Source organism: Rattus norvegicus, chromosome 18 (genome assembly GCF_036323735.1).
Source record: "Rattus norvegicus strain BN/NHsdMcwi chromosome 18, GRCr8, whole genome shotgun sequence".
NCBI classification, from domain to species: Eukaryota; Metazoa; Chordata; class Mammalia; order Rodentia; family Muridae; genus Rattus; species Rattus norvegicus.
Window position 1 is genome coordinate 69,596,428 of NC_086036.1, and position 26,122 is coordinate 69,622,549.

A 26,122-nucleotide genomic window follows, 5' to 3' on the forward strand; every position below is an offset into this window, starting at 1 on the left:
TTGGATGACAAAGGACTAGATACTAACAAAATCACAGGACAAGGAAATATGATCCAGTCAACACTCTTTATTGAACGCCTTTGGTGTTCCAGGCACCGAGTTAGTCATAAAGGGGAGCAGAAGCAGACAGAGCTCTGCCCTTGTGTGGCTTACAGACAAGGAGGAAAGACATCGCATACAGAGGCAGAATGAAGCTGTGACCGACAAGGGGCAGGAAGACGGGTCGAGGGGCTGAGAAGGGCACTACCTAGCAGGAGCTGGGCAGGCAGGCAGGCAGGCAGGCAGGCTTCTACCAGGCCTGGAAGCAGAGCTAAGACAAAGGTTCACTAGGCTGACTTGGGGAGTGGCAAATGCCATTTCATGGGAAGGAGGCAGGCCACTGGAAGGCTCTGTGACACCAGAAGACCCTGAGGCTGGGGCTGCAAGCTTGAGTAGCACTGGAGAGTAAGATTGGTTAGAGAGGTAAAGACAGACCGCTACCGAGTTTCAAGCCAGGGAGAGATGGCAAAAATTTACATCTTGGGAAAAAGCCACTCTGGCTGCAGTTCAGATGATGGACAGGAATATTACAAAGACTCGAACTGTCAGCTACCTGGAGTGTCTATGTGGAAACGACCAGTTACCCAGAGGAGGGCTTTATCTGTATGTTTGGGTTTCTATAACGTAACTGCTATACTAAATGAATATATACATACACTTCGTCAGAACATCCAGTGTACTGGTGACTCATGAGGCCACCAACAGGAGTGGCAACCTGTCTTGCCTCCCCAAACTTCTTGCCCCTTCTCCCACAGCTTCTTTCTCCACTTTAAAAAAATTATTAATATGTGTCAATTGTACAGAATGAGTTTCATTATTACATTTCCATACATTCTTAAATTTGAATCCACTCTTAACCATTCATGATCTCCTCTTCAAGAGGAGACACTGGGGATCAAGACGCCTGGCTCAAGCTAACCACTGCTCTACCCAAGCTACATTCCCAGCCACTTCTCCTGCCTTTTAAAATGTAACGTGCTTAAATCGTTGTTTTTTGGTTTTGCACACAGAAGAAAAGAAAAATCACACACTATTATCCACAGTATCCCCTTAGACTTAGTTCTTGCGACCAGGGCTTCCTTTTTAGAATCCCCTAAAAAGACAAACTGAACAAAAGCCCCCCATACTCGAGCGCTGCAATCTTGGCAGGCAGAGTCCTGGGCTCCATCCTCAGAACTACGTAGACCTAGCATGGTGACATCAGACAGTTACCTCACATTCTGGAGGTGGAGGCAAAAGCATCACGAGGTCAGGGTCATCCTTGGCTACATAGCAAGTTCAAGGCTAGCCTGGGCTACATGAGACCCCAATCTCCAAGGAAAAGAGAAGAATGAGAAAGAAGGGGGTCAATACTCCTATTATTTCCATTTCAGTAGCCTTCAAATCTAGCAGTAAAGTGGGATCTAGTAATTTCACTGTAAACATATACCTTTGTGAGATAAAGTACCATCACTGTCCACTGGGACTGACACATTGGAAGAAGATTCTTATTTCATTAATAAAAGGAAAAAGTAGCAAAATTTTAAGCTGACATATTCAGGGGAAAAGAGTTGAATTATCTATATTAACTTAAAGGCATAATAAAGCCATTTGCAGTTCGAGGCAAAAATCATCTTTCCTTTTTATACTACAAGTCAAAATTAAGCAAGTGCTCTACACCAGGCTAAAAACTATAACATTTTCTTGGGGAAGAAATATTCAAAGCATTATGAGCAGAATATAAACTCTGTTTATAACCCCAGCTCTTAAGCAGGAGTACTTTAAGCTTCAGGCCGGCTTGGGCTACACAGTGAGACCTTGTTAAAAACAGGGAGAGGTGAAAGAGAGGGTAGGACTTAGTTTGTTTGTTTTTTAAAGATTTATTTATTTTATGTGAGTACACTGTAGCTGTCTTCAGACACACCAGAAGAGACCATTGGATCCCATTATAAATGGTTGTGAGCCACCATGTGGTTGCTGGGAATTGAACCCTGGACCTCTGGAAGAGCAGTCGGTGCTCTTAACCGCTGAGCCATCTCTCCAGCCCAGGACTTAGGTTTTTAAAGTTGATGACGTCATATCCTAATAGAGTAATGAAGCAGGACACTCCTGTGTGGTGGTGAAGAATGTGAATGAATGTGAGGATATGTTAGAAGTCACATTTACTTTTTCTGTCTTTTTTTAAAGACACAGCCCAGCCTCCTATTTCCCTGCCTTAGCCTTGTGAGTAGCAAGGCAGTGGCTTCAGCCACCATGCTAAGACGCTCTTTACCACAGCGAGAACTAGAGAGGAGGAACTACTCAGAGACAGAGATTTGGAATCAAGAGTCATGTGTCCATTTTACTTCTGCCCACAGGAAACGGCCTCAGTACTCCGAGTTAAAGACATCATTAAATAACACAGCTCTAAAAGTGCATTAGTCTCACGCTTCGAAAGACTCTTTGCTGCTGTAGGAACGATAATGAGAACGAGGGTCCGGACTTGTCAGCTGCCTGTAGTCAGTGTCCCTCTACAGCACCCATCTGTTTGCCCCTTTATGCTTTCTCAACCTTACAACATTATTTTTATTGTGCCAAAATAATGCCTCAGAATTTCTAAAAGAGTATTTTCTGGTAATAAACTCCTAGCTTTTGTTTGTCCAATAAAATATCTTTATTTTGCTTTAGGAAAATAGTGGAGGGAGGTCAGCTTTCATGTAAAAATATGCATGCATAAAATATACCACACATAAACATATATATATATAAGAATCTATAAAATATATATATACCCTGAATTTAAATACATAGAAAAAAAAAGACAATTTTTTTTTCTCCTAGGCTGGTTCAGTACCTATGTCTGTCAGAATCACCCAGGCAGCTCGGCAGTGCAGGGTCGGGTCTACTCTGACCTCCTAACTCAGCCTCTGGAAGCAGAAGCAGGAGCTCCCTCTCCAACTTCCACCACACTCAACTCACAACACAGCTCCAGGACTTCTAGGCCTGAGGCAGACTCTCCCTGGGCTGGGGTGACTGTCTCTCTCCACATCTATGAGATTCACTCGATGACTCACTTTTCCAAATAACACCTGCTGCAGCATCTAATTCTGACACACACACCCTCCCCTCCTATTGGAGGACTTGGCTGATCTATTACTGCAGCCCATTACGTCATTAACCTTGGCCGAGCACATCGCATAAGGAATGAAGGCTTTAATTTGTGTCTCTGCACAGGCCTAGGACTTTGAGGTAATTCTTATGCAGGACTGCGCAGCATGTATGGCATCCCTGACCCCCACTGACTACACTACTGTGCTGTCACCATCTCCCCTCCGTCACTGCCGCAGGAAAACAATTCCATTACCTAATTCTTAGTAGTCTACCCAGGACCGTGTGTTAAAAGAAACCAGGATGTTGAAGAAAATGCTAAAACTCAGTCCAAACCTGCACTGACCTCCCGGTGAGACCACCGTGTCACCAATACTGCCCATGTATTGCCCCCATACATTTATCTCCATTAGGGACGCAAATTCGGTACAAATTCTGCTACCGTTTCTTTAGCCAAGAGGCCTCAGTCCTGCATACGTCATCAGTAGTGGCGACTAAGCTGGGCGCCGCTAAGTCCGACACTGCACAGAGTTGAACGCTGTCTGTAGCAACAGCCACAAAATAAGTTCCCTGCACCATGAATTATCTTGTCACCTCTGCACTTCAGGAAGGACTTTTCATATTTAAAAATTTAAATTTAAATGATTTAAATTTTTTCATCTTTTAAAAATGATTCATTATTTAAAATCTTGTTCCCGGGGTTGGGGATTTAGCTCAGTGGTAGAGCGCTTGCCTAGCAAGCGCAAGGCCCTGGGTTCGGTCCCCAGCTCCAAAAAAAAAGAACCAAAAAAAAAAAAAAAAAATCTCGTTCCCTCTCACTACTGAGTCAGCTCAGCAATCCAGCTCCATCTTTAGGATTGTTAGGGCCAAAGTAATTTTAAGAAACAAAAGAGTCTGTAGTGCAGGTCTGGTAACACATCCATACCACGTCCACACTAACGCACTCGGGAGCGTGCGTGTCACTTCTTGATCGGAATGCCAATCACCATAAAATCTTCCGCTAGAGTCACTTCTTGGAGCTCCAGCACAGACTCGGCTTGCTTTTTCAGTTCCGTGATGCCGTCTGCCTCCCCTTCTCTGGCTAAGGCAGTTGGTTTGTACCTCTGGCTGAAGTGAGTCAGGACGAGGCGCTTTGCACGGCACAGCTTTGCAAATGTTGCTGCCATCTGTGGTGTGCTGTGGCCATGCTCCTTCGCCTTGTCCATCTGGGAGTCATCCAGAGTCGCCTCATGGATCAGCAGGTCTGCCTCAAAGCACAGCTTCACTCCCCCATCACCCACGACCCCGGAACAGTCGCCCAGGATGCAGACTTTTCTTCCAACCATAGGTTTTTTTAAGACATCTTGGGGAGAAATTGTAACTCCATTATCCAAAACAACAGAAATCCCATTCTTCAGCTTCCCATAGGCAGGACCTGGTGGGACACCTGATGATAAAACGGATAACACTATGTCAAGAATATGGAATTATGATTTGCCAAGAGACAATTTTCACAGCTTATAGCAACCAGCAACTAGCAAGGTATCCAGGGGCCTGGAGAGAGATGGCTCAGCAGTGACGAGCATTTGCTGCTCTTCCAGAAGACCTGGGTTCAATTCCCACTACCTTCATGGCAACCCACACATGTCCGCAGCTCCAGTCCCAGGGCTTCTGAGGGTGACAGGCATATGTATGGTACACAGACATAATGCAGACAAAACTCCCATACACATAAAAATTTTTTAAAAATTAAAAGGCATCCAATTATTTTCAAAACTGAAAGAAATGTGTTACTACTTGTAGACAATGGTGATATGTGATATTTAAACATTTGAAAAGTTCATTGTTGACTGTTGTTAACAATAGCTTTATGTTTGAGGGCTTTTCCGAGCACATATGTAAGCTCACTTTTAAGCTCTGAAGTAACACTTAGACCTCACTGCACTCAAGATACCAGCTGGGATTTTCTGCTTTGCATAGGAATAACAAATTTTGAGGACCATTATTTATCATAACATCAAAGCATAGATATAAACAATCATATAATCAAAATCTCTAGTTAGATCGAATGTCTATGAACTGACTGACTAAGGAAGAAATGTGTTAATGGAGTCACACGTTTAGATAGGAAGACGGCAGCAGCTTAAGACACTTCCAGCCAAGCCTGACAACCTCATTTGATCCTTAAAACCCACATAGTGGGAGGAAAAACTGACTCCCTAAAGCTGCCCTCTGACCTCCACCTGCACACTATGGCAAACACACACACACACACACACACACACACACACACACACACACAGAACACACACACAACCACACACACAACACACACACTCACACAACACACAAAAATCAGACCAAGGGATGTTTAAGGCAATTCTGCATGCTCAATCATGTTGGCAGATGATAGCAATACCAGATTTTCAGTGTTCTATTAGTACAGATTAACACTGGATAATTCTTACAAGCAGATATGTGACCAACATTCCAATAGAGATCATGTTTAAAGTTTCAAATATAACAGTATTTCCACAGTATTGAGATCACAACAACAACAACACCACCAACAACAACAGCAACAACAGCAACAACACCACCCCACCTTTGGCCTCATCACTTTTCCTCATTGTCTAGAATAGTGTACTGTCTTAGTTGGGGAACATCCTGCACACCTAAAAACTAGACAGAGCGCCACCATCCTTCCAACAGGGATATCCGTGGCAGGCAAGTGAAGTTCTATGGCTGGAAGTGGGATGGACCTGGCCTCCACTCTTCAGAGGCCCCGTTGTGTGTCTCCGTCTATTATGCTGAACTGTGGTGTGTAAAACGTGTTAAGGTGCAGTGTGAGCACCACACTAACTTCATCGCCCTGAATGAGGGCAAGGGAAACAAAGCAGCCCTTGAGGCAGTCAGCTGCCACTGTAAGTTAAAGACCTGGCAATCAGCTTTACCCTGAAGACGTCACTGAAGGACCAAGGAGATGGCTTGGTAGGTAGAGTGCTTGCTGGCTAAGCAAGAGGACTGAGTTCAGGTCCCCAGCACCCAGGTGAAAAGCGGGGGTGGTACTTGCATCTGTAACCCCAGCACTGGGGGAGGAGAAATTGGTGGATCCTAAGGGCTTGCTGAGTAGTCCGCCTGCACACAATCATCAGCTCCAAGTCCAGCGAGAGACCCTGTAGCAAAAAGGAAGGAAGACACCCCTGGCCTCCGCACGCACTTGCCCACACCTCACACAAAGATGTCATTGAAAACACACCTCAAGACTGTGCACACTTCGAATTCCAACCAATCTTGAGGCAGAGGCTGGAGGATCATGAGTTTGAATTTGAGTTTATACAGTGAGTTACAGGCCAGGCTGGGCTACAGAGTGAAACCCTGGATCAGACAAAAATAGAAACAGAAACGGATTTAAAAAGTAACTTCAAAAGCGAGACAAGATGATGGGCGGTAAAGAGAAGGAGGTGCTTACCAAGGTCTCTCAGCTTCTGAGCACTGAGTTTTCCGGTGCGCTTCTTTTCCACGACGGAAAAGCCAAAAGATGGAATTCTATGGAAGAGGCGGAAGGCTTTTACCACAAACTGTTCGTCATCCACCAGACAGTAGGAGTTTTCCTCTGCATCTAGCAAGATAGTCCGTCCTTGTCCTTTGGGAGAGCTGTCTGCTTCATCCATTTGTGCAGATTCTCTTAGTTCTTCCACAGGGCACTGGTCAGCTGTAGGAACCAGCTCGTGGACCACATAAGGGAAAACCAACTCCGTGTGAGAGAGCTCCATGGTTCTCCAGATAAAGTCCCGAAGGCCGACGGGGCCGTAGATCTCAATAGGCTGCCTGCTGACCACAGAGCCACTCTGCAGGCTGATGGTGCAGAGGAGGCCTGGAAGGCCAAAGAAGTGGTCTCCATGGAGATGTGTGATGAAGATCTTGGTGATTCTCCCTTTTGATTGAGGTGAGGAATATATTAGGAGAGTTTTCAGAAATAAAGACCAAGATCTTACTGAGCGTCCCCACCCTCAGCCCCACGCCGGAGTCACCTGTGCAGACGGGACAGTTGCTCTACTCCTGGGCTGCCACTGAGGAGCACCCTCAGCCCCACAGACCAGAAACTTAAAACAAGCCTAGCAACTTACATAAGGCGCAGTCAGCTGAAATTACAGACTCCGGATGTGACTATAAACTTACTTATCCCTTTCATTTTGCTGCATGACTGCAGAAAAGAGAGAAGCGGGCTTCATTATGGTTGGGTGATTGGTACGTGTGTGGGAGAGGTGCACACGGTGTTGTGTGCAGTCTATGTATATGGTGTTGTGTGTAGTCTATGTACAGGAGTATGTTGGACACACATGCCTGCAGAGAGCAGAGGAAGAGACTGGATGTCTTACTCTATTGCTTTCTAGTACCTTGGGATGGAGTCTCCCCTAAACCAGAAGCTCGCCATTTTGGCTGGGCTGGCTGAGTGCTGAGCCCCAGGATCTGCCTCCTTGACTACCCACTAATGCTAGGGTTACAGGCACCATACAGCCATGCCCAGTTTTTTACATGGACACTGTGGACTTGAACCCAGGACCTCGTGCTCGCACAGCATGCACTCTTACCCTTGAGACATCTCCCCAGCCCTGCTCCGTTGCTTGCTTTCTTTCTTTCTTTTTTTCTTTTCTTTTTTTTTTTTTTTTTTGGAGCTGGGGACCGAACCCAGGGCCTTGCACTTGCTAGGCAAGTGCTCTACCACTGAGCTAAATCCCCAACCCCTCCGTTGCTTTCTAAGACAGATCTCATGCTATAGCCCATGGTAGTCTGGAAATCACTGTGTTACCCAGGCAACCTTGAATGTGTGGCAACTGTCCTGCCTTAGCGTGCCAAATGATGGGATAATACGTTTGAACTCCCAAACCTACCTTTACTGGATGGTTTAAATGGGACAGTATGTTTTTTTCCATGATATCTTCAAATTATAGTGTTTTACAGCTTTCCAAATGTCTTCCTATATATTCTTACTTTTTAAAAATGAAATTTAAAAGTATACCAAGACATCTCACTTAAATAAATGGGCCTCAAGTATACACTGTCGCCCACAGCTCCCTCTGAGTCTAGAAATACGTCCCGAAAGCACAGTGCAATGTTCTACTGCCTCTAATTGGCTGGATTAGGTCTAAACCTTAAAGCTGCCTTCTAAGGTCTCCTTCCTGGGCAAGGATTCGCCAACCAAGACCTAGATGTGTGTCCCAGTAAGGGCATGGGGGAAGGGCAAACAGGACAAGGACTGGGAAGAGATGCGGAAGGGAACATGGATGAACAGAGGGAGGGCAAGCACTTCAGATACTGGCCAGCCGGCATGCAGAGTAAAGGCAGAAACTGACCACACTACATGAGGGCCCATGGGCCCAGCTCTTATTTCCACTCTCAACCTTCACAATAGCCTTTTCCATGCACACTGGCTTAAGTTATAACTCAATTTAGGTCAGGGTAAACCGAATTTACTGCTGGTAAACGGCAGGATGGCACAGAAGCATTTTCTGAGATGCACCTCAGGCATTTTGAAAGTAACAATCACAACCAGCACATTTCCAGTAGAACAGGCTCAAGGGCCACCTATCTGAACTATACGATACCATAAAAGTACGGGAGCGGTTTATTGATACCATAAAAGAACAGGAACAGTTTATCACACTGTGATTCGTCTGACAGCGAATGCTCTCAAAGCAGTCTTCCCAGAACGACTACACCCAGGCTGTACTGGCCGAGAACAATGGCTGACTTAGAGGCTGACTTGGGTCCACCAGACACCCAAGGAGGTGATCTCTCATTTCACAAGGTCTTCTCTCGCCGTAGATGACTCTTCAACACGCTGCTTTTGTTTCTCTCTTCCTCAGGTCTTGTTGGGTGATTTCTGTGTGGTGCTGTGGATTGTATCTAGGCTGCCACACCCACTCTGCAAGCCCCCAGTCACTGAGCTCTGCCCCAGGCCTCTGCTTAGCCTTCCTTTTTTTTTTTTTTAATTTCAAATGAAAAGATGTTTCTTTTTTTTTTTTTTTTGGTTCTTTTTTTCGGAGCTGGGGACCGAACCCATGGCCTTGCGCTTCCTAGGTAAGCACTCTACCACTGAGCTAAATCCCCAGCCCGAAAAGATGTTTCTTAAATATCCCCATTTCCATTTTCCTCTCACCATGACCAAGGCTTCTAGAGATAAAAAGAACTACAGCAGCCACTGAGTCCAGATCCAATGTTGGCCACAGAACTGCCAACATCAGACCTCTTGGGCCTTCTCACTCTACACTGCAAAACAAAGCCAAAGCAGACACAAACAGCTGGGCCCAACGCGAAGGGGGCAGATAAAGGGAGGAAAACTTCCACAGCCATCAGTCCCAAAGAGGCCAGACACTTCATTTTCGGGAAATGTGATTTCTGAGATACAGGGAACAGCAACCACAGTTATGAAAGGTATGAGGAAGCTACCAGGTGAAGAGTAAAAATCACACCACTTCCTTTGCCCTAGGAAGCAGGAAGTGGTAGAGAAACACGACCTACAGAGGAGCAGAACACTAAGCATCCTTGGTCAGACATGAAGATGAAATTAAACTGCTGTGTGGTGTGTGTGTGTGTGTGTGTGTGTGTGTGTGTGTGTGTCTAACAGAAGCAGCTAATGTCAAAGTGCGGTTCCGTTTATGTAACTTACACATACTTCTATACACTCAGTCACACCATTCTCACATCTGTATGTACACGTACACAGTATACACCTATGGGAGCTGGGAATGTTGCTCACTTGATAGTGTTTGGCTACTGTTCACAAAGCCCACAGTTCACTCCCAGTTCTACAGAAAGTTTACTGTAGCAGGGCATGCTTGTAACCCCAGCACTTGGGATGTAGAGTGGGAGGACTGATATTCATAGTCATGGGCTACACAGCAAGTTCAAAGCAGCCAGGACTACATAGAACCCTGCCTCCAAGGAAAGAGGCACAGGAGGGGGGAGGTGGCTAAGAGAGGAAGACTTGGGCTTTCTTACTCATACTTTCTTCAATAAAATATGTTAAAAATTTTATAATTAAGGAAATTTTGTTTGTATGAGACAAACAGGCTTATAGCCCAGGCTTGACTCTATCATAAAAGATAACCTTGAACTCCTAATCCTCCTGCTTCTACCTCCTAAGTGCTGGGCTAACAGTACTGTGTCACCATGGCAGCCTCAACGATTTGTTTTCTTCCCTTCCCTCTCTCCCTCCCACTCTAGCTTGTACACACACACACACACACACACACACACACACACACACACACATACACACATACACACATACACACACTTAAAATGACAGACCTGGTGACATAGGCCAATTATTCCAACTACTGAGAGCGTTCTGTCAGGAAGACCACAAATTCAAGACCTGCCTAGGCTACTGGTAATTCAAGGAGAGCCAATGGAAACTTAGCAAAGATAAACATTGTGAAAATAAGAAGTACGAAGATATGTACTTGCCAGTTGCATCGCTAACAATTGCCAGTCCTGTCAGACATAAACATGTAAATCAGTTACAATTATTTTCTTTCCTTAGTGCTGGGGGCTAAACCCTGGGCCGTGCACATACTGAATCCCTGCTGTACCACCGAGGCCCATTTAACACAGTGAGCAGAGCTAAGATCACGCTTGCTGATGCTGTTAGGAGTCCCGGTCTAACCATTTCTTTTGCTTCGCAGGCTTTGGTTTCAGTGCCAGGAACTGGACCCACTTGTTACACATCCTAAGCATGTATTCTACAGTTACTGCCTCTCTTTCGCGCTGTATCTAAAAACGCATACCTCCTTGCTTCCTGTATTACTATGACTGATGGCTGGCCCCTGGCTCCTGCAAGTATGTTTCTTTAAATATCAAGTGCCTCACCCTCTGATAAGCTGCAGCAGCTCTGAGTTACCAAGACCTCAAAAGCAGGAGATCCCCAATGTCCACTGTTCACCACCAACAGTGCTCACTGGCATCTGCCAGGCACATAAGTGTCACTAAACGTACCTGACTGTACATCAACGTGCAAACACAGAAACGAACTACATAAATAACATAGTTCCAGATACCAATGTCGCTACGAAAACAGTCTTTTAGATGAGATTTAAATGATGAAAACATCATAATTGATATGTTAATAAAATTATTTTTAAAGATTTAAATGATGCCATGGAAGCAGCCATGTAGGATATGTGCGAGTGTGTGTCTGTGTGTGTGTGTGTGTGTGTGTGTGTGTGTGTGTGTGTGTGTGTGTGTCTGTGTGTGCGCGTGCATGTCTATGTGGAGAGAGAAAGAGAGAGAAATAGAAATATATATAAATATATTTCCTTTAGCAGTCTTTTTTGAGACAGGCTCTCCCTGTGTAGCTCAGGCTGGCCTCTAACCCACAATCCTTTCTGCTTGCTGAGTGCTAGGATTCCCAGCAACTTCCACACACCTGCTTTATAACAACTCTTTTAGGCAGAGTTTGTAATCCTGTTCTTTGAGACAAGAAACATATTTAAGCTGGCTGATCTGCTAAGGTCTAGCCTGAGCTACAGCTGGGTCTAAATCCCAGGTCTGCCTGAATCTAGTCAGACTTTTCACCACTGGATTCACCCTCCCGGTGCTGGTCTTGGATGACTACTCCATTCCCTCAGGCTGGACTTCAATTCTCCCAGGCTAGGAATTACTTTTCCTCTCTCAGCAACCTGCAGATCAACTTGTCTGAGATGGCAAGATGGCTACTGAATAGCAAGAGGAAGTATCCTCCTCCCTGACCACTGCCCTTTGCACTCTCCCAGGAATTTCCTGGCAGAGACAAATGCAGCCAACACACCCTTTAGGGCAGGGCCCATCTGCTACACCGGCTGTATCTCTCCCCTGCATGCCCAGGCCTCCATCAATCCTGCTCTTGACACAGGGTGAGTGAAAACCAAGTAAAGGTGTCCATGACGTTTAGCAAGCTCTGCTGGGTGCTTGGCGCTCTTCCAAGTCAGAGTTCTAGTTATGAAGTGGATGTAGCTTTGGGCCTGTAACTCAACAGCAGCTTCCTGGCAGCCGAGAGCATGCCACATAACAGAGGACACTCCCGAGGAGCTGGATGCACACTAACCTGCTTTAAGCTGGCTTTTCATAAGCTGGGTCTGTGTGCCCTCCCCACAGTCGAAGAGCCAGCACTCGCCCTCACACCGAAGAACCACGGCAGAGGCGCCCCGAGTGGGCGATGGATATGCTGCTCCTGTCCCAAGAAAGGTCACATCCATAGACATCTTCCACCCTGCAACGGAAACATCACTGGGGGTCATTGGAAAATCACCGCACAAAAGCCTGCTCCTCTGAGATTTTCTGTGGTTGGTTGGTTCTTGGGTGCTGGGGATAGAACCTGGATCTTCCTACTTGCTGAACATGTGCTCTGCATGGAGTGATACCTGCTTCTGCCATGGGATAACGATTTGTTTGGTGGTTTCAAACAGTGCTGGTACTCTACCACTGAGCTATACTCCAGCCATGGTCTTAACTAGCTAAAACTACAAGTCACCAAACTGTGTTCATGTGCACACACACACACACACACACACACACTCTCTCTCTCTCTCTCTCTCTCTCTCTCTCACACACACACACACACACACATTCTCTCTCTCTCTCACACACACACACTTTCTCTCTCTCTCTCTCTCTCTCTCTCTCACACACACACACACACACACACACACACATGCTCAGTGGTAGAACTCCTACCCAGCATGTACAAGGCCCTGGGCTTAATCCCTGGCATTACAGGTAAAACACTGTAGTTGAATTCCAACCCTATGACAGTCTCTAAAAGGCAAACTACAGAGAAAGAAGAACGATGAGTGTTTGCCGGTGTTGCAAGGGAGAGAATTAATGGGAAAATCATTTTTTTCCTTTGGTTTTTGTTTTCTGAAGACAGGGTTTCTTGTGTAACCATGAATGTACTGAACTATCTCTGTAGTCCAGGCTGAGATCCATCTGCCTCTGACTCTCAGGTACTGGAATAAAGGCATTCACTTCCACCGTCCTTCAGGGAAGCACATTTTTAAGGAAGTAAAACTATTCTATATGTCATGATATAGAAATGTCATCATATGGAGAGAAAATCCTGGGTGAATTGCTTACACAGCAATGAACGAAGCTCTGGTTGTGACCACATACAGGCACCACACATACAGGCAAAGAAACATTCTACATCGGTACACACAATCACAAGAATTCAAATTAATAGGTTTCTTTACCAATGAAATGAACCAGCTGAAGTCAAATCAGAAGCATAAAGGCAGGTTTATAGAGAGACAGCTCTCTCTAGAAGGTCGCTATCTCACAGGTGGAGGTCAGGGAAGTCCACGACCCGGCTAAAGCAAGGGGGTTTCATAGAGCTTAGGTGAGGGGTGATGGTGTGCCAGCCAGGACCTGGGATGGTGTCCATACGTGATCAAAAACTGAATCCCCCAGGGGGGCACTCTGAGTTTTGAAACATGTTAGCCTGGAGGAGTTTTCTCTGTACAGAAAGGGTTGGGGGAAGGAGGGTCTTAGGGGTTTCCCAGCTTATGCAGGGGATGAGCAGGGGTTCCTAACACAGATAGCATTTGTTTATAACTGTCAGTACTGGCTCCCCAACTTACCAGACTAATGCTACTTAGTCCAGGAAAAATGCGAAAGTACAGGGTGAGAGGCTAATTCACATTTTTAAACTCTAATAAACAGTAAGCCCCATCTGGGTTTAGTTTTGGATCTAAACAAGACATAGTACAATCATGCTTACCAAGTGGTGGCCAACTGATCCCTGGGAAGGACCAGGGTACCGTATAGCAGTGTTGATATTTTACAGCAAATGGTATGTTTCACTTGAAGACAGAGTTTGTGGTTGGTCAGTTTGCCTTTGCCCTTCTCCCACCAAGTCCTGAGACCGAACATGGGGCCCTGGGCACAGACAGAAGTGCTCTGCCATGAGTATACCTCCAGCTGCGGCTCATCTCTTTCCAGTGATCTGCGACCTGGTCAATGTGCAGATGTCTGCCAACTCCTGGCACTGTTCTCACTAGACCTAGGCACTGTGCCACCTCTGATCTGTGTCTGTGATGGGAGGTGTGTGTCACATGCAACAATGAGGGCCAGCTGAAACCTATGAATAACCAGTTCCATGTGAGTTAGAAATTTAAATACAAAAAAAACTGAAAAAAAGATGTCCTAAATATTAGTGCTGGGAATACAGTTCAATAGGTGAGCCTTTGCCTAACGTGCACGGCGCTCTGGTTCTGTCCCCAACGTGAGGGTAGAGAATCAGGAGAATGTTGATATAACTAGGGAGTGGAAGGACTTCCTTGCAAAGGCCGAGAAACAATGAAATTTAAAAATGAACTCATCTACTGCCTGGTACAGCATTTTGTAACATCTGTGTATCAAAACTCAGTGAAATCACAGAAAAAAAAGGTAGACACCTACAAGGCTGAGGGAAGATGTCAAAAGGAGCAGTGCCCGCTGCTGGTGTGAGCCTTCTAATCGTGACAGAAGTCTCAATAGTACGCTGCCTCAACACAGCCTGCAATAAGCAGTCCCACCCCTAGAAGAGGAGCGACAACCAGTGGGTGCTTAGGGAGGGGTAACCGGTTTTCTCCAGAGACATGCCACCCGGTAGATTATCTGCTCTGTCCTGCATGGGTCCAGGGAGGGACGTGACTGGGGCGGCAAGGGAACAGAGGGAAGGCAAACGCACACAGACTTACACAGAATCTGGAGTGGGTGGACTGAGCTCTCTGATAGACAAACCCAGGAGGTTATGTAGAGAGCTGACCAGAGAGGACTGTTGCACACAGCTGAACAAGAGGCAGGGTTTGTGGTGCAGTGCTGGACTGAGGAGGCTAAGCTCATAACTGTGGTCTCTGTAGAGCAGTCTTCAGGCACAAAGGGGTGCTGCTATGCAAGACTCTTCTGCACGGTCAACAGTCATTCTTGACTTTCTCTGAGCCTCCCCCTGGGTGGGGAGGGGCACGCTTTGCCATTTTCCTGTGAGTCTGAGGACAGGGTCCATGACATGGCTGTGCTATGTCCACAGCACATTTACTCTGGACTTAATCTAATCAGGGCTCCTGCCACCACTACTTATCCAGTCCCAACTGGTCAGCCCTAAACAGCTGTACACATGAGCAACACAAATGGATTCCTTATGCCGTATATACATGTATACACTTGTATATATGTATATATGTGTATATATATGTATATACATATATATGAATGTGAAAAAGGGGACAGGGAGGGTGGAAATACTGTAAATACAGTTCTTGTGTATGAAATTCTCAAAATTTCAAGTAAAGAAGTAGAAATTGTTTTTAAGAGGTTAAATGGCTGTGTGGTGTTGGAAGTACTTCACTGAGTAAGGGAGCTTGTAGCACAGCCTGACGAGTTGGGTTCAGTCCCTAGAATGTACATGGTGAAGAGAGAATCAACTCTCACAAGTTGTCTTCTGACCTCCACACGTGCCCCTTCAAGTTCATGTGTACACATACACACACAATAGTAAATAAAATAAAATATTAACTTTATCTTATGGAAATGCATTTAATGAAAAGTACTGACATAGGGAAAAATAAAGAGGATACACACCAATCACAGAGTACATTCAAAATACAAGTAAGCATGAAAAGTGCTCGACCCCCCCCCCCAGTAGAAATGCAAACTGAACAGAGACTCGATTTCCCACACATCAATCGAGCAATGCTAGCCAAAGCTAGCTGGAATGATGGGGAATGCTCGCCAAAGCTAGCTCGCCAAAGCTGGAATGATGGGGAATGGGGGATGGGTGTAGTCACAAATCACAATGGTGGAGGGGTGAGTTGCTATTACTCTGTGGGAGAATAATTGACAATAAATATTACCAGTAATGACTCTGTTGATTACAAATCCCAGCACTCTCGTTTTCTGGAATCTGGCCTATAGAAATAAAATTCTGTACAATAATGCTTACTATGGTGCTTTTGGGTGGACTAAAATATAGAAATAATTTACAGTTATGTCAACAGGAAAAATGACAGTTTATGTTCTTATGCTAATTATCCTATTAAATTATATTATTTTATAGGTAATAAACACTGTGCTCTGTAACTACAAGAATAACAATGAGAAAAATTATACTTGGCCACAGTGTAACCTCATTTTTTAGAACAATGCCTGAGGCCCCCACACTTACATGAGACAGTGTGGTTTGTGGGTGTACAACATATTATTAATATGGTCAGCCTCCTGGGTCTCTAGAATGCTGGGAGGATAAACAGGAGAACGTCTGCTAACTTAAATCTTTGGACTGTTTTCAGTTATAATGAACAATGTCTTATTTATTTCTGATGTGAATTTAACAGTGATGATGTTTTACAGTATCAAAAGGACAAATATGCTCTTATGACTACAGTCATTTAGTTTTCCTTTCCATTTGGGGCAAGGGCTCCCCCACTCACCTCACCTTTCACACCCATCTCTCACAAGGTAATTATCTACAGGCAAGCATTAAGGTTACTTTAGCACCCCTTCCCTGAGTTACTCCACATTTCTGCCTCTAGATTACACTTACTTTTTGACAATTACAAGTTTAGAGTGCATACACAGGCTTACTGAATTACCTCCTTACTGTTTTGCACTTTTCACAAGGTAGAGATAAACAGTAGAAAGTTAACTTAAAAGCTGGTAAGACACAGAAGGAAGAACGAGATGTAACTGTTACTGGAACCTGGTCCATGTTGTTTGCCACTCCGCTGAAAAACTGGCAACAGAAACTGATGGAGACAATGAGCGTTTTTACAGTTTTGACCAGAACTGGGCAAAGAGCTGTTCTCAGTGTGCCTCTGCCTTGTCAAGAGCAATGCTATGACTTACAGAAAAAGATGAGTCAAAAGACAGGCGACACGCACACGGCAGCTTAGCTATGAGTCCATGTCACCAGAGCTGAAGAAAGTCTCAAGTCAGGGCTCCTGGCTGGGCATTTTCATTCACGGATAATACTTCCTAATCTCTCCATCTGAGTCTTCTGCCCCTGCTTTATTAATCACTGTGTAATCCCTAACGAATAATGGATCTAGACAAGTTGTTGGGGCACATCAGAATTAGCCAGGGTCCTTTAAAACACCAACGATTAGGTCCAATTCTAGAAATATTAAATAGGAGATCCTGTGAGAACGGTGCATGTTCAGTCTGAGCGTGTGCTCCCTTGTACGCTGACACCGAGTCACGTGGGAGAACTATTTGGTGAAGTGTGCTAGGAGGTGCACACCTGTGATCCCCTCACTCAGAAGGTGGACAGGAGGACCCAGGAGAACAAAACAAGCCAGCTTTGGCTACGTAGTAATTTTAAGGCCAGACTGAGCTCCATGAGATACTCTCAAACCAGCCCAGCGAACAGACAAACAAACAAATAAACACGAACTCCTTCTTAGAAAACTGTAACCCAAGGGACCTAACCTGAAATTATTAGTGAACACTTAAAACAAATTGTGGTCGGTTTGCTTTGTTTTGTTTTGTTTTGTTTTAGGTGGGGCACGGTAGCACATGCCTTTAATCACAACTCTCAGAAGACACAGACAGGCAGATCTCTTTAAATTCAACACCAACCTGGTCTACACTCCAGGCCACCTAAGGCTAATAGAAAGGACCTGCCTCAAACACCCAAACAAACCCAAACTGAAAATTCCAGAGGCTAGGGAGCTAGCTCAGACGAGTAACGTGCCTCAGCTCCCCAGTGCTCACATACAGACCAGGGTCCGGTCGGGTGCGGATATAATCCTAGGCCTGGCAGAAGCGGACAAGCAGATCCCCGGAACTCACTGGCTAACCAGGTTAGACAATCTGTGAACGAAAGACCTTGTCTCAAAAACTTAAGGTGAAGAGTAGTGTGGAAGCCGTGCGACACTGACTTCCGGTATCCATGCGCATGTACACACACATTCATACACATGCACACCCACAAAAGTCAACTGGATGTGGTGGTGAATACCTCAGATCCTGGCATGGGGTGGGGGAGAGGCTAAAGTAGAGGAACTGAGAGTCTGAGGGCCAACCTGGGCTAAAGAAACTATCTTGAAACAAAAAACAAAACAACAAACAAACAGAAGGAAACATTTCAAACACATACAGAATTAGAAATGTCAGTACAATACATTGACAGAGTATTCACAAAGCTTCAAAACTTGACTCATCTACACTCCACCTTCACACACACACACACACACACACACACACACACACACACACACTGCTCCAGAAGCTGGAAATGGCATCAGGTGTTTCCAATAGGCCTGACTCGGTGCTAGAATATCTCCTTTCCTGATGCCAACATCTACTAATGGTCACTGTCAATCTCCATTATGTCATTAGATGTGGCCACAAGGTGACAAGTGTCCCGCTGTGGTTGTTAGCTGGCATCCCTCTCTCTGAGTCCTTGACCAATCATCTGGTTACCTGTGGTAAAGGTCTATAATGAGGAGCGAGATCTTATTTAACTCCCCATGGTGCAGTATGAAATACACAGTTGGCTTCCATGACGTTTTCTTGCCAGAAAGTAGGGCCAGAACCAGAAAAGGCTAAAGACCAGTTCTCTAAAGAATCCCAGAGATAGAAAAGGCAGTATGCGGGCTGTAGGAAAAATCATGTAGGACACGCAAATTGGTGTTTCAGCTAGTAAAATACAAGGGGTTAAAAAAATTAGAGGGGATCGGGAGAGCAAGAGACAAGAGGTATTACTGTAGAATGTGTAGCTTGTTTGGTTCCTGATCTGGATAAACTGATAGGGGAAGAGAAAGCAGGGAGAATGTAAACACTAGTTAGATAATAGATAGTAGGAAATGCTAACAAGACTGATTTTATGATCCAAAAACCAGCCATTGTGTCTTATAGACAAGCTTTTACCACATGGAGTAGTAGATTTCGTAATCACTTTAAAACAACAGTGGGGAAAGAAGGTAATGGGGTCAAACCAGCCTGATCATGAATTGGGAATTTTTTCCCCATGTATGCTTGAGATTTTCCCCGAATAAAAGGCTTAAAAAAATTGACTAAATAATCAAAAGCCTCCCAGTAGGTCAGCTGGCAAAGAGCAACTATTTAAGCCACGGTGTATGCTTTGTGACATGCATCGCTCGGGGAATTAGGAATTTAAAGTGAGCAAACCACATTCAGTCCCTGCCTTCTTGGCCAAAAAGCAGTTGCTCGCTCGCTTTCTCAAGACCGGGATCCACGTTCGAGATAGTGCGCAATTTCAGTCTTGACAATGCTGTCACTTGTCACCTCGGGCCTGACTGCAGATCACAATCTCTGCTGACCGTGGGGATATCCCACAGGACCTGAGGGACTAGTGGAGACCGGCGCTCCTCAGTTTCCAGGCTGCCAGCTCCCGGTCAAGGCTGCAGGCGGATGACACCGCCGCCCCTCACTTCGGAGCTGCGTGGGCCGAAGACTGAGTGGCCCGGCCTGTGGTCACCGCGAGCCCCGGGCACCGCGCGGCGCGTCCTCGCTGTCGGGCGCTCCCGGGACCTCTGCGCCCGCCCCGCGGGCCTGTGAGCTCCGAGGAAGCGCGCCCGCCCCCCTCGGGCGTCCTGCCCCACTCACCCTCTCCCTGAGGCCCGCCGGAGCCGAGGGAGGCGCAGGCCGGCTCCGAGGCCCAGCAGTGCGCGAGTGGCGACGCGCAGCCGGAAGTGCGCCGCCCGGCGGTCCGGCGAGGCCGCTCTAGGCGCCGGAGGTGCGCGGGAGGTCCGCGCTCGGTGGCGCTCGCCCGGGCTGGCTGCGGGGAGGAGAGGGTCGCGGGTTCCCACCCACTCTTCGGTCTCCGGAACGCGCTGGCTGCAGTGCGTGCTGCTGGAGCTCCTGACCCCAAAGTGGAAACCTGTCCTCTTCTGCCTTTGGTTTGATTTTCATGTCCCGTTTTCCAGACAAGAGTTTTTCCTGATGTGTTCGTAATTGTTTTCAGTCTTTGGGATGAATCTTACATCTGCAGAGCCTGAAAGTTTAAGCTTGTGCCTTGATAGGAAAGCACTTGGCATCGGACTTCATTATCAGCCTAACCACATGCCTTCTGAACCTCTTATTTAAGGATCGTTTTTGTTTGTTTTTGTTTTGAGACAGTGCCCCGCAATGTCGCCCGCCGGTGGCTAGGTTTGAACTTGCTACATAGACCTGTTGGTCTGGAACTCTCAGAGAATCCTTGAAGTCTGCCTCTGCCTCCGAGGGCTGGGATTAAAGGCGCACTCATTGTTTCCTTTTGCTATTTAGGGGTAAACTTTTATCACAGCAACAGAAATGAAGCTAGAACACTAACTGTGGCTTGCGTGTTCTTCTTGGTTCTCTGTTCTTGTTTTAATAGCCGGAGACCTACTTCGTGTTTGATGAGTGCCACAGGGGTTTGGGGATTTAGCTCAGTGGTAGAGCGCTTGCCTAGCAAGCCGAGGCCCTCGGTTCCGTCCCCACCTCTGGGAAAAAAAAAAAAAAAAAAAAGATGAGTGCCAGACCCAAAGATAGAAATCTGTTAGATTTATCAATGCCCTATTGTTGGGTTAGAAGGAACTCCATTGGCTCATCCTGAAAGACATGCATGAGAGCTGATGGCTTACTGTCTTGATTCCCTGGTCACATCCCTGTTAATGTGTAGGCTAAGCTCAAATCTATTCCCCAAAGCTGTGCGTTCTGGCTGCTCTGTGCGCTCTTGATCCTAAATCTTAGAGGCACTCTCCGTTCTTTTCCCGCCTACTCACTGTCCACACTCTCTCTGGCAAGCTCAGCAAAGGGAACTCTGCCTCGTCGCTGCTGATTTACTGGTCTGCTTTATAAATAAATGTCTTCAAGGACAACTCTGCCTGCTGCCTTCCCTTCCTCATGCTGGTTTGCGACCTGTATCTTCCCTCCCTGTGAGACTTTAGTCTTCCATCTTTAATTCTAGAGTTGCACTAAATAATGTTTTTGAAGAACTTCTATAACTTTCAAGGCTAAAATAGGTAAATTTAGACATCACGTGGGCTCATTCGAGTCTGTTAAAACCTCAGCTGCTCTGTGTGTCTGTCCTTAAACTTTGCACGGGACAGGCAGTGGTATCTGATCCTGGCGGGTAATTCCGCATCAGTTCCCCGGCTTCATACCAGATGGACCGTGTGTCTGATCCACCAGGGTAAAGATAGCCTCGGAAGGACAGAGTCTAACTCGATCATTAACGCTCAAGGAGATACCCAGTAAAATTATTAAAAGTCAAACCGTCAAGCTCATCTACTGACTTAAAACACTTGGAAGGTGTGCTTTTACAGATAGAGGTGCCTTTCTCAAAGTCATTTTCAGCCAAAACCTTTGGCCCATAGGGAGTGATGTCCCTTACCCAGAAATGACAATCCTGAATGGGCCAGCAATTAATTCCTCATCTAGGAATGGAACCCTTCCTGGCTGGCAACTGGATGGACCGAGGTTTGATCCAGGAATCTATACCACCTCTTCCTGTTTCCTCTTAGATACACAAGCATGCGTAGTTTAGCTTCACTGTAAATCTAAAAGGTAAAATGTATGTGAGCTTCACGGCTTGACTTTTATACTTTTACTGCTTATCTCCTTGAGCCTTAAGGATCAACTTAGACTCTGTCCTCAAGATGTAAGTATTTTCTAAAGAAAGGCCTAACCTTTGGGAATGCAGGCTGAAGGTTAAGGTCTACTTGATACTCTTAAGAAAATAGATAAACCCGGTGTTAGTTGCACATACCTTCAATCCCAGCTCTCGGGAGACTGAGGCAGGTTGATCTTTGTGATCTGAAGGCCAGTGTGGTCTACAGAGCGGGTTCCAGGACATCCGGGGCTACACAGAAAAACCCTGTCTGAAAATACCAATAAGAAAAAGAAAAAGAAATGAAACAAAACAAAACAAACAACAACACAGATAAGCCAACTTAAAATGGACAAGGGATAAATCTAAATGAAAATTACAAAATACTTGGTTTTTCTTAGCCAGTCTTTATGTATGACTACGTATAGGGCATTGTTTGCATCTGCTTGGCTTTTTGTTTTTGTTTGTTTGTTTACTATTTCCGTGGAGCCAACTATAAGTGATTTATTAAGTAAAGTAAGATAATTAAATCAGCCCGTGTTTTATTTATTTATTCATTTTTTAGTTCATAGTATAGCTGGAGTTTGACAAAGGGGTAGCAGGGGTCAGAAAAAGGAGATTTTAATCAGTGTAACTACAATGGGGGAGGGTAGAGATAATCTCTTCTGCACTGTGTAAAAACGCTCACCTATCAAGAAAAGAGGGAGGTTGGAGTTCCGGGAGAGAAAGAGGATTTCTGGGATTGAGTCAAGACTCAAGGCTCAGGAGATTCATACCACACACAGAAGAAGGCAGTCATATGAAACTGAGGACCAGGTAAGCAGCTATGTGACATGACTTAGATGAGCTCTAGTCGTGAAACAGAGGCAAAGCTTCTGGCCTAAGCATCTACTCATATATAAGAAGTCTCTTAGTCATTATTTCAGGGAGTGTTTATTCTTCAATCATTCATTTAAATGGCAGCAATTCTAGGGGCTCACAGGACCCCTTTTATGCGGAGCTGGAAGAATTTTCCAGAAGGGTTAGGTAACCTCTAGTTGATTGGTGGGGGCAAAGCAGTGGCATTACTACAATTTTGACTGGCCACCATGTTAGTTTCATTCTATTTTGAAGACCTTGGAGAGTTTCAGAGACCAGTTCAGTTCTGGCCTTGTTGTCTCTTCCATCGAGGTGTCCCAGGAGTTGACTCAGCTCCAGGCAGCTTCCCTGTGTCAGGGCCGTCAATGGATCAATGACCCATCATCAGTGGCTCTCTCTGAGGAGCCCAACTTGCTTCCCGAGGGATTGAAATGTTTTTATTCCCCAGGTTTTTTATTTCTTAGTGGCTACCTCATTTTAAAATTAAATAGAAAAATTAAATCAGTGGATCGTGTGTAATTGGACAGACGCACCGATCTGTATTTCAATTCTGATCCTGCAGGGTGATCTGAGAAGTCTCTAAAGCTTGTGGGGTGGACTGGTTTTCGGGAGATGAGTGCTCTTGTTCTAGGATACACACTTGCCCTCACAGATGGATTGTGCCTTCATCTGGGGTGGACTCCTCTAGACTCCAGTCTTCCTGGGAAGAGCTCCCAATGACTACTGTCCAGATCAGGTTGGCCCGAGGGCATGTCGGGGGGGGGCAGATTATCATAATTGATTATCATAATTGACTTAATCGATGTGGGAAGAAGATCAGCCCGAAAGTGGGTGTCACCGTCCCTGGACCATGTGAGAAGAGGGAAAGCGAGCCGAGTGCTACAGACACGTGTGTGTTCGCTTCTCTCTGCTCCCACACGTCAGGCGTGCCCTGATTAGCTTCAGGTTCCTACAGCTGTGACTACCGCACAGTGACGGGCTTTAACCTGGAACCGTGAGCAAAAATAAAACCCCCTTCCTCCCTAAGCTGCAGTTTGCCAGGACATTCCATCACAGCAGCAGAGATGAAACTAGGAAAACTCAGGCAGTGTATTCTCGGTCATCCAAGGATACCTTTAGTGAAACTAAATCCCAGTCAGTTTTGCCCTAAGCTTTCTGGTTTATCAGCATCTGACCATAACTATAAACCAAGGCAGACAAATAAAGGATGTTTGGAGTCTGTTGATGGACTATTTGTTTATTGTTTATGTATAATAATTGCTTTAAGATTTGTTTTCATTAATTCGTAGTCTTAAGGCAGTAGTGGGGTGGCTATACCTTACTTACCTAAAACCTCTTCGGTAATTGCCATCTAATTTTAAGTGCCTCCGTAGGAGCATGCTTCCAAACTGGCTGCAGTTACTTCACAGTCTAGCCTGGAGTTGGGACAGTACATCTGGGGGGGTTGGGGGGGAACAGTGCACATTAAGAATACAGAGATTCCGGGGCTGGGGATTTAGCTCAGTGGTAGAGCGCTTACCTAGGAAGCACGAGGCCCTGGGTTCGGTCCCCAGCTCCGAAAAAAAGAACCAAAAAAAAAAAAAAAAAAAGAATACAGAGATTCCATTGATAAGTGGCTATTAGCCCAAATGCTCGAATTACCCTAGATGCACAGAACACATGAAACTCAAGACGGATGATCAAAATGCGAATGCTTCACTCCTTTAGAAGGGGAACAAGAATACCCTTGGAAGGGAATAGGGAGGCAAAGATTAAAACAGAGGCAGAAGGAACACCCATTCAGAGCCTGCCCCACATGTGGCCCATACATATACAGCCACCCAATTAGACAAGATGGATGAAGCAAAGAAGTGCAGGCAGACAGGAACCGGATGTAGATCTCTCCTGAGAGACACAGCCAGAATACAGCAAACACAGAGGCGAATGCCAGCAGCAAACCACTGAACTGAGAACGGGACCCCCATTGAAGGAATCAGAGAAAGAACTGGAAGAGCTTGAAGGGGCTCGAGACCCCATGTGTACAACAATGCCAAGCAACCAGAGCTTCCAGGGACTAAGCCACTACCTAAAGACTATACATGGGGGGTTGGGGATTTAGCTCAGTGGTAGAGCATTTGCCTAGCAAGCGCAAGACCCTGGGTTCAGTCCCCAGCTCTGAAAAAAAAGAACCAAAAAAAAAAAAAAAAAAAGACTATACATGGACTGACCCTGGACTCCGACCTCATAGGTAGCAATGAATATCCTAGTAAGAGCACCAGTGGAAGGGGAAGCCCTTGGTCCTGCCAAGACTGAACCCCCAGTGAACGTGAGTGTTGGGGGGAGGGCGGTCATGGGGGGAGGAAGGGGAGGGGAACACCCATATAGGAGGGGAGGGGGAGGGGGATGTTGACCGGGAAACCGGGAAAGGGAATAACAATCGAAATGTGTAGAGGGCTGCAATAACATTCGCCACCACAAGATGGCGCTGGCTTCCACTGCGCCCCACGTGGAAAGCTGGGATAGCTTTCGCCATTACAAGATGGCGCTGGCCTCCGCCGCGCCAGCCGACTTTCTTTCAGGAAGTTAACTGTGTGCGCATGTGCAAGAGTGCCTTCGTGCCAGGTCTTTGCCCACTCCGGGGCGTGCCTAATGAGATCATGGGTAAGCAACCAATCAGGCGTGGACATGCCACATTAGGGTGTATATAAGCAGCGCCATTCTGGGGCTCGGTCTCTCCTCTTCAAGATGTAATAAACGCTTTGCTGCAGAAGGATCCTGGTGTCCGCGCGTCGTTCTTGCTGGCGAGACGTTGGGCGCGCGACAGTAATGTAAATAAATACTCAAGTTAATAAAGAAAAAAAGGAAAAAAAAAAGAATACAGAGATTCTAATTACTACACCAATAGCTCTCATCATTTTAGTGTTTCGTATCTGTAGACCCATATCCAGAGTCATCTGCCGGGCTAGCCTGGGCTTTCGAAGAAACACACAAGAGAAAATTAAGTATGAAGTAAGGTGTTAGGAGAAATGTCTGCTCAGAGTTGGGGGAAGCCAGCAAGGCTATGAGCATCTTCAAAATACAATGGAGATGTGACTGGATGTGGAGAAGGCAGGTAAGGAAGAAATGGTGGTTAGGAAAGCATACAGTTTTGTACTTAAGATCTCCGGGACGCCATGAACTGATGCTGACCTTTAGAACAGTCCTAGACTCCCAGGAATGGGTTTGCTATACTCTGCCTGCTGCCCTAAGCGGTTGGCTGAGAGAGCACAATGGCAGCCTGGCTTCCAACTTCAAAGGGAAGACAGTTTCAAAGTGTAGCGCTCGTGGCCGGGGTGCATCCTCTTGACGTGATAAAGGCATTCTCGAGGCTGCCACACTACAGTCTCCAGGTAGACAGTGGGTCAGCATTGAAACAGAGCTTGTGGGCTGCAGCACTGTTTGCTTGTGGGGTAAAGGGAAATCCACACACCCTAGAGGTCAGGAGAGTGTTATGAGTGTACTATGTGGAAAAACTGAGGCGTTTGTAAACCTGAAAGAAAAAAGGCTTGCATTCACAGCATTCTTACTCAGTTCCGGAGAGACAAATAAATAGAATAAGTAGTATTATTGTCTCAGATGGTAAGTAGGTAAATAGAAAATCAGAGA

The 26,122-nt window shown here is 45.9% G+C and overlaps 1 protein-coding gene across 2 annotated transcripts; it reads right to left on the minus strand.

Moving 5' to 3' along the window:
• Positions 1-47: 47 nt before the first annotated feature.
• On the minus strand, positions 48-20,779 carry Elac1 (elaC ribonuclease Z 1). 2 transcript variants are annotated; one of them, NM_001107406.1, is made up of 4 exons: positions 19,675-19,748; positions 12,176-12,340; positions 6,557-7,021; positions 2,400-4,531 (listed from the first exon to the last, which is right to left on the minus strand). In NM_001107406.1, exons 2-4 carry the CDS (start codon positions 12,330-12,332, stop codon positions 4,065-4,067), a joined length of 1,089 nt encoding a protein of 362 aa, NP_001100876.1. In that variant the 5' UTR covers positions 12,333-12,340; positions 19,675-19,748; the 3' UTR covers positions 2,400-4,064. The 2 variants fall into 2 exon arrangements, with proteins under 2 accessions (XP_038952860.1, NP_001100876.1); XM_039096932.2 differs by lacking the exon at positions 6,557-7,021 and having other exon boundaries at positions 48-4,531; positions 19,675-20,779.
• Positions 20,780-26,122: the final 5,343 nt, after the last annotated feature.

Excerpts from the sequence above, each read along its gene's own strand:
- Elac1 (NM_001107406.1), bottom strand. The coding sequence starts at position 12,332 with ATGTCTATGGATGTGACCTTTCTTGGGACAGGAGCAGCATATCCATCG. Across the intron at positions 7,022-12,175 it reads GAAAAGCCAGCTTAAAGCAG|GGAGAATCACCAAGATCTTC; the intron begins GTTAGTGTGCAT and ends CTCAATCAAAAG. Across the intron at positions 4,532-6,556 it reads TCAGAAGCTGAGAGACCTTG|GTGTCCCACCAGGTCCTGCC; the intron begins GTAAGCACCTCC and ends TTTTATCATCAG.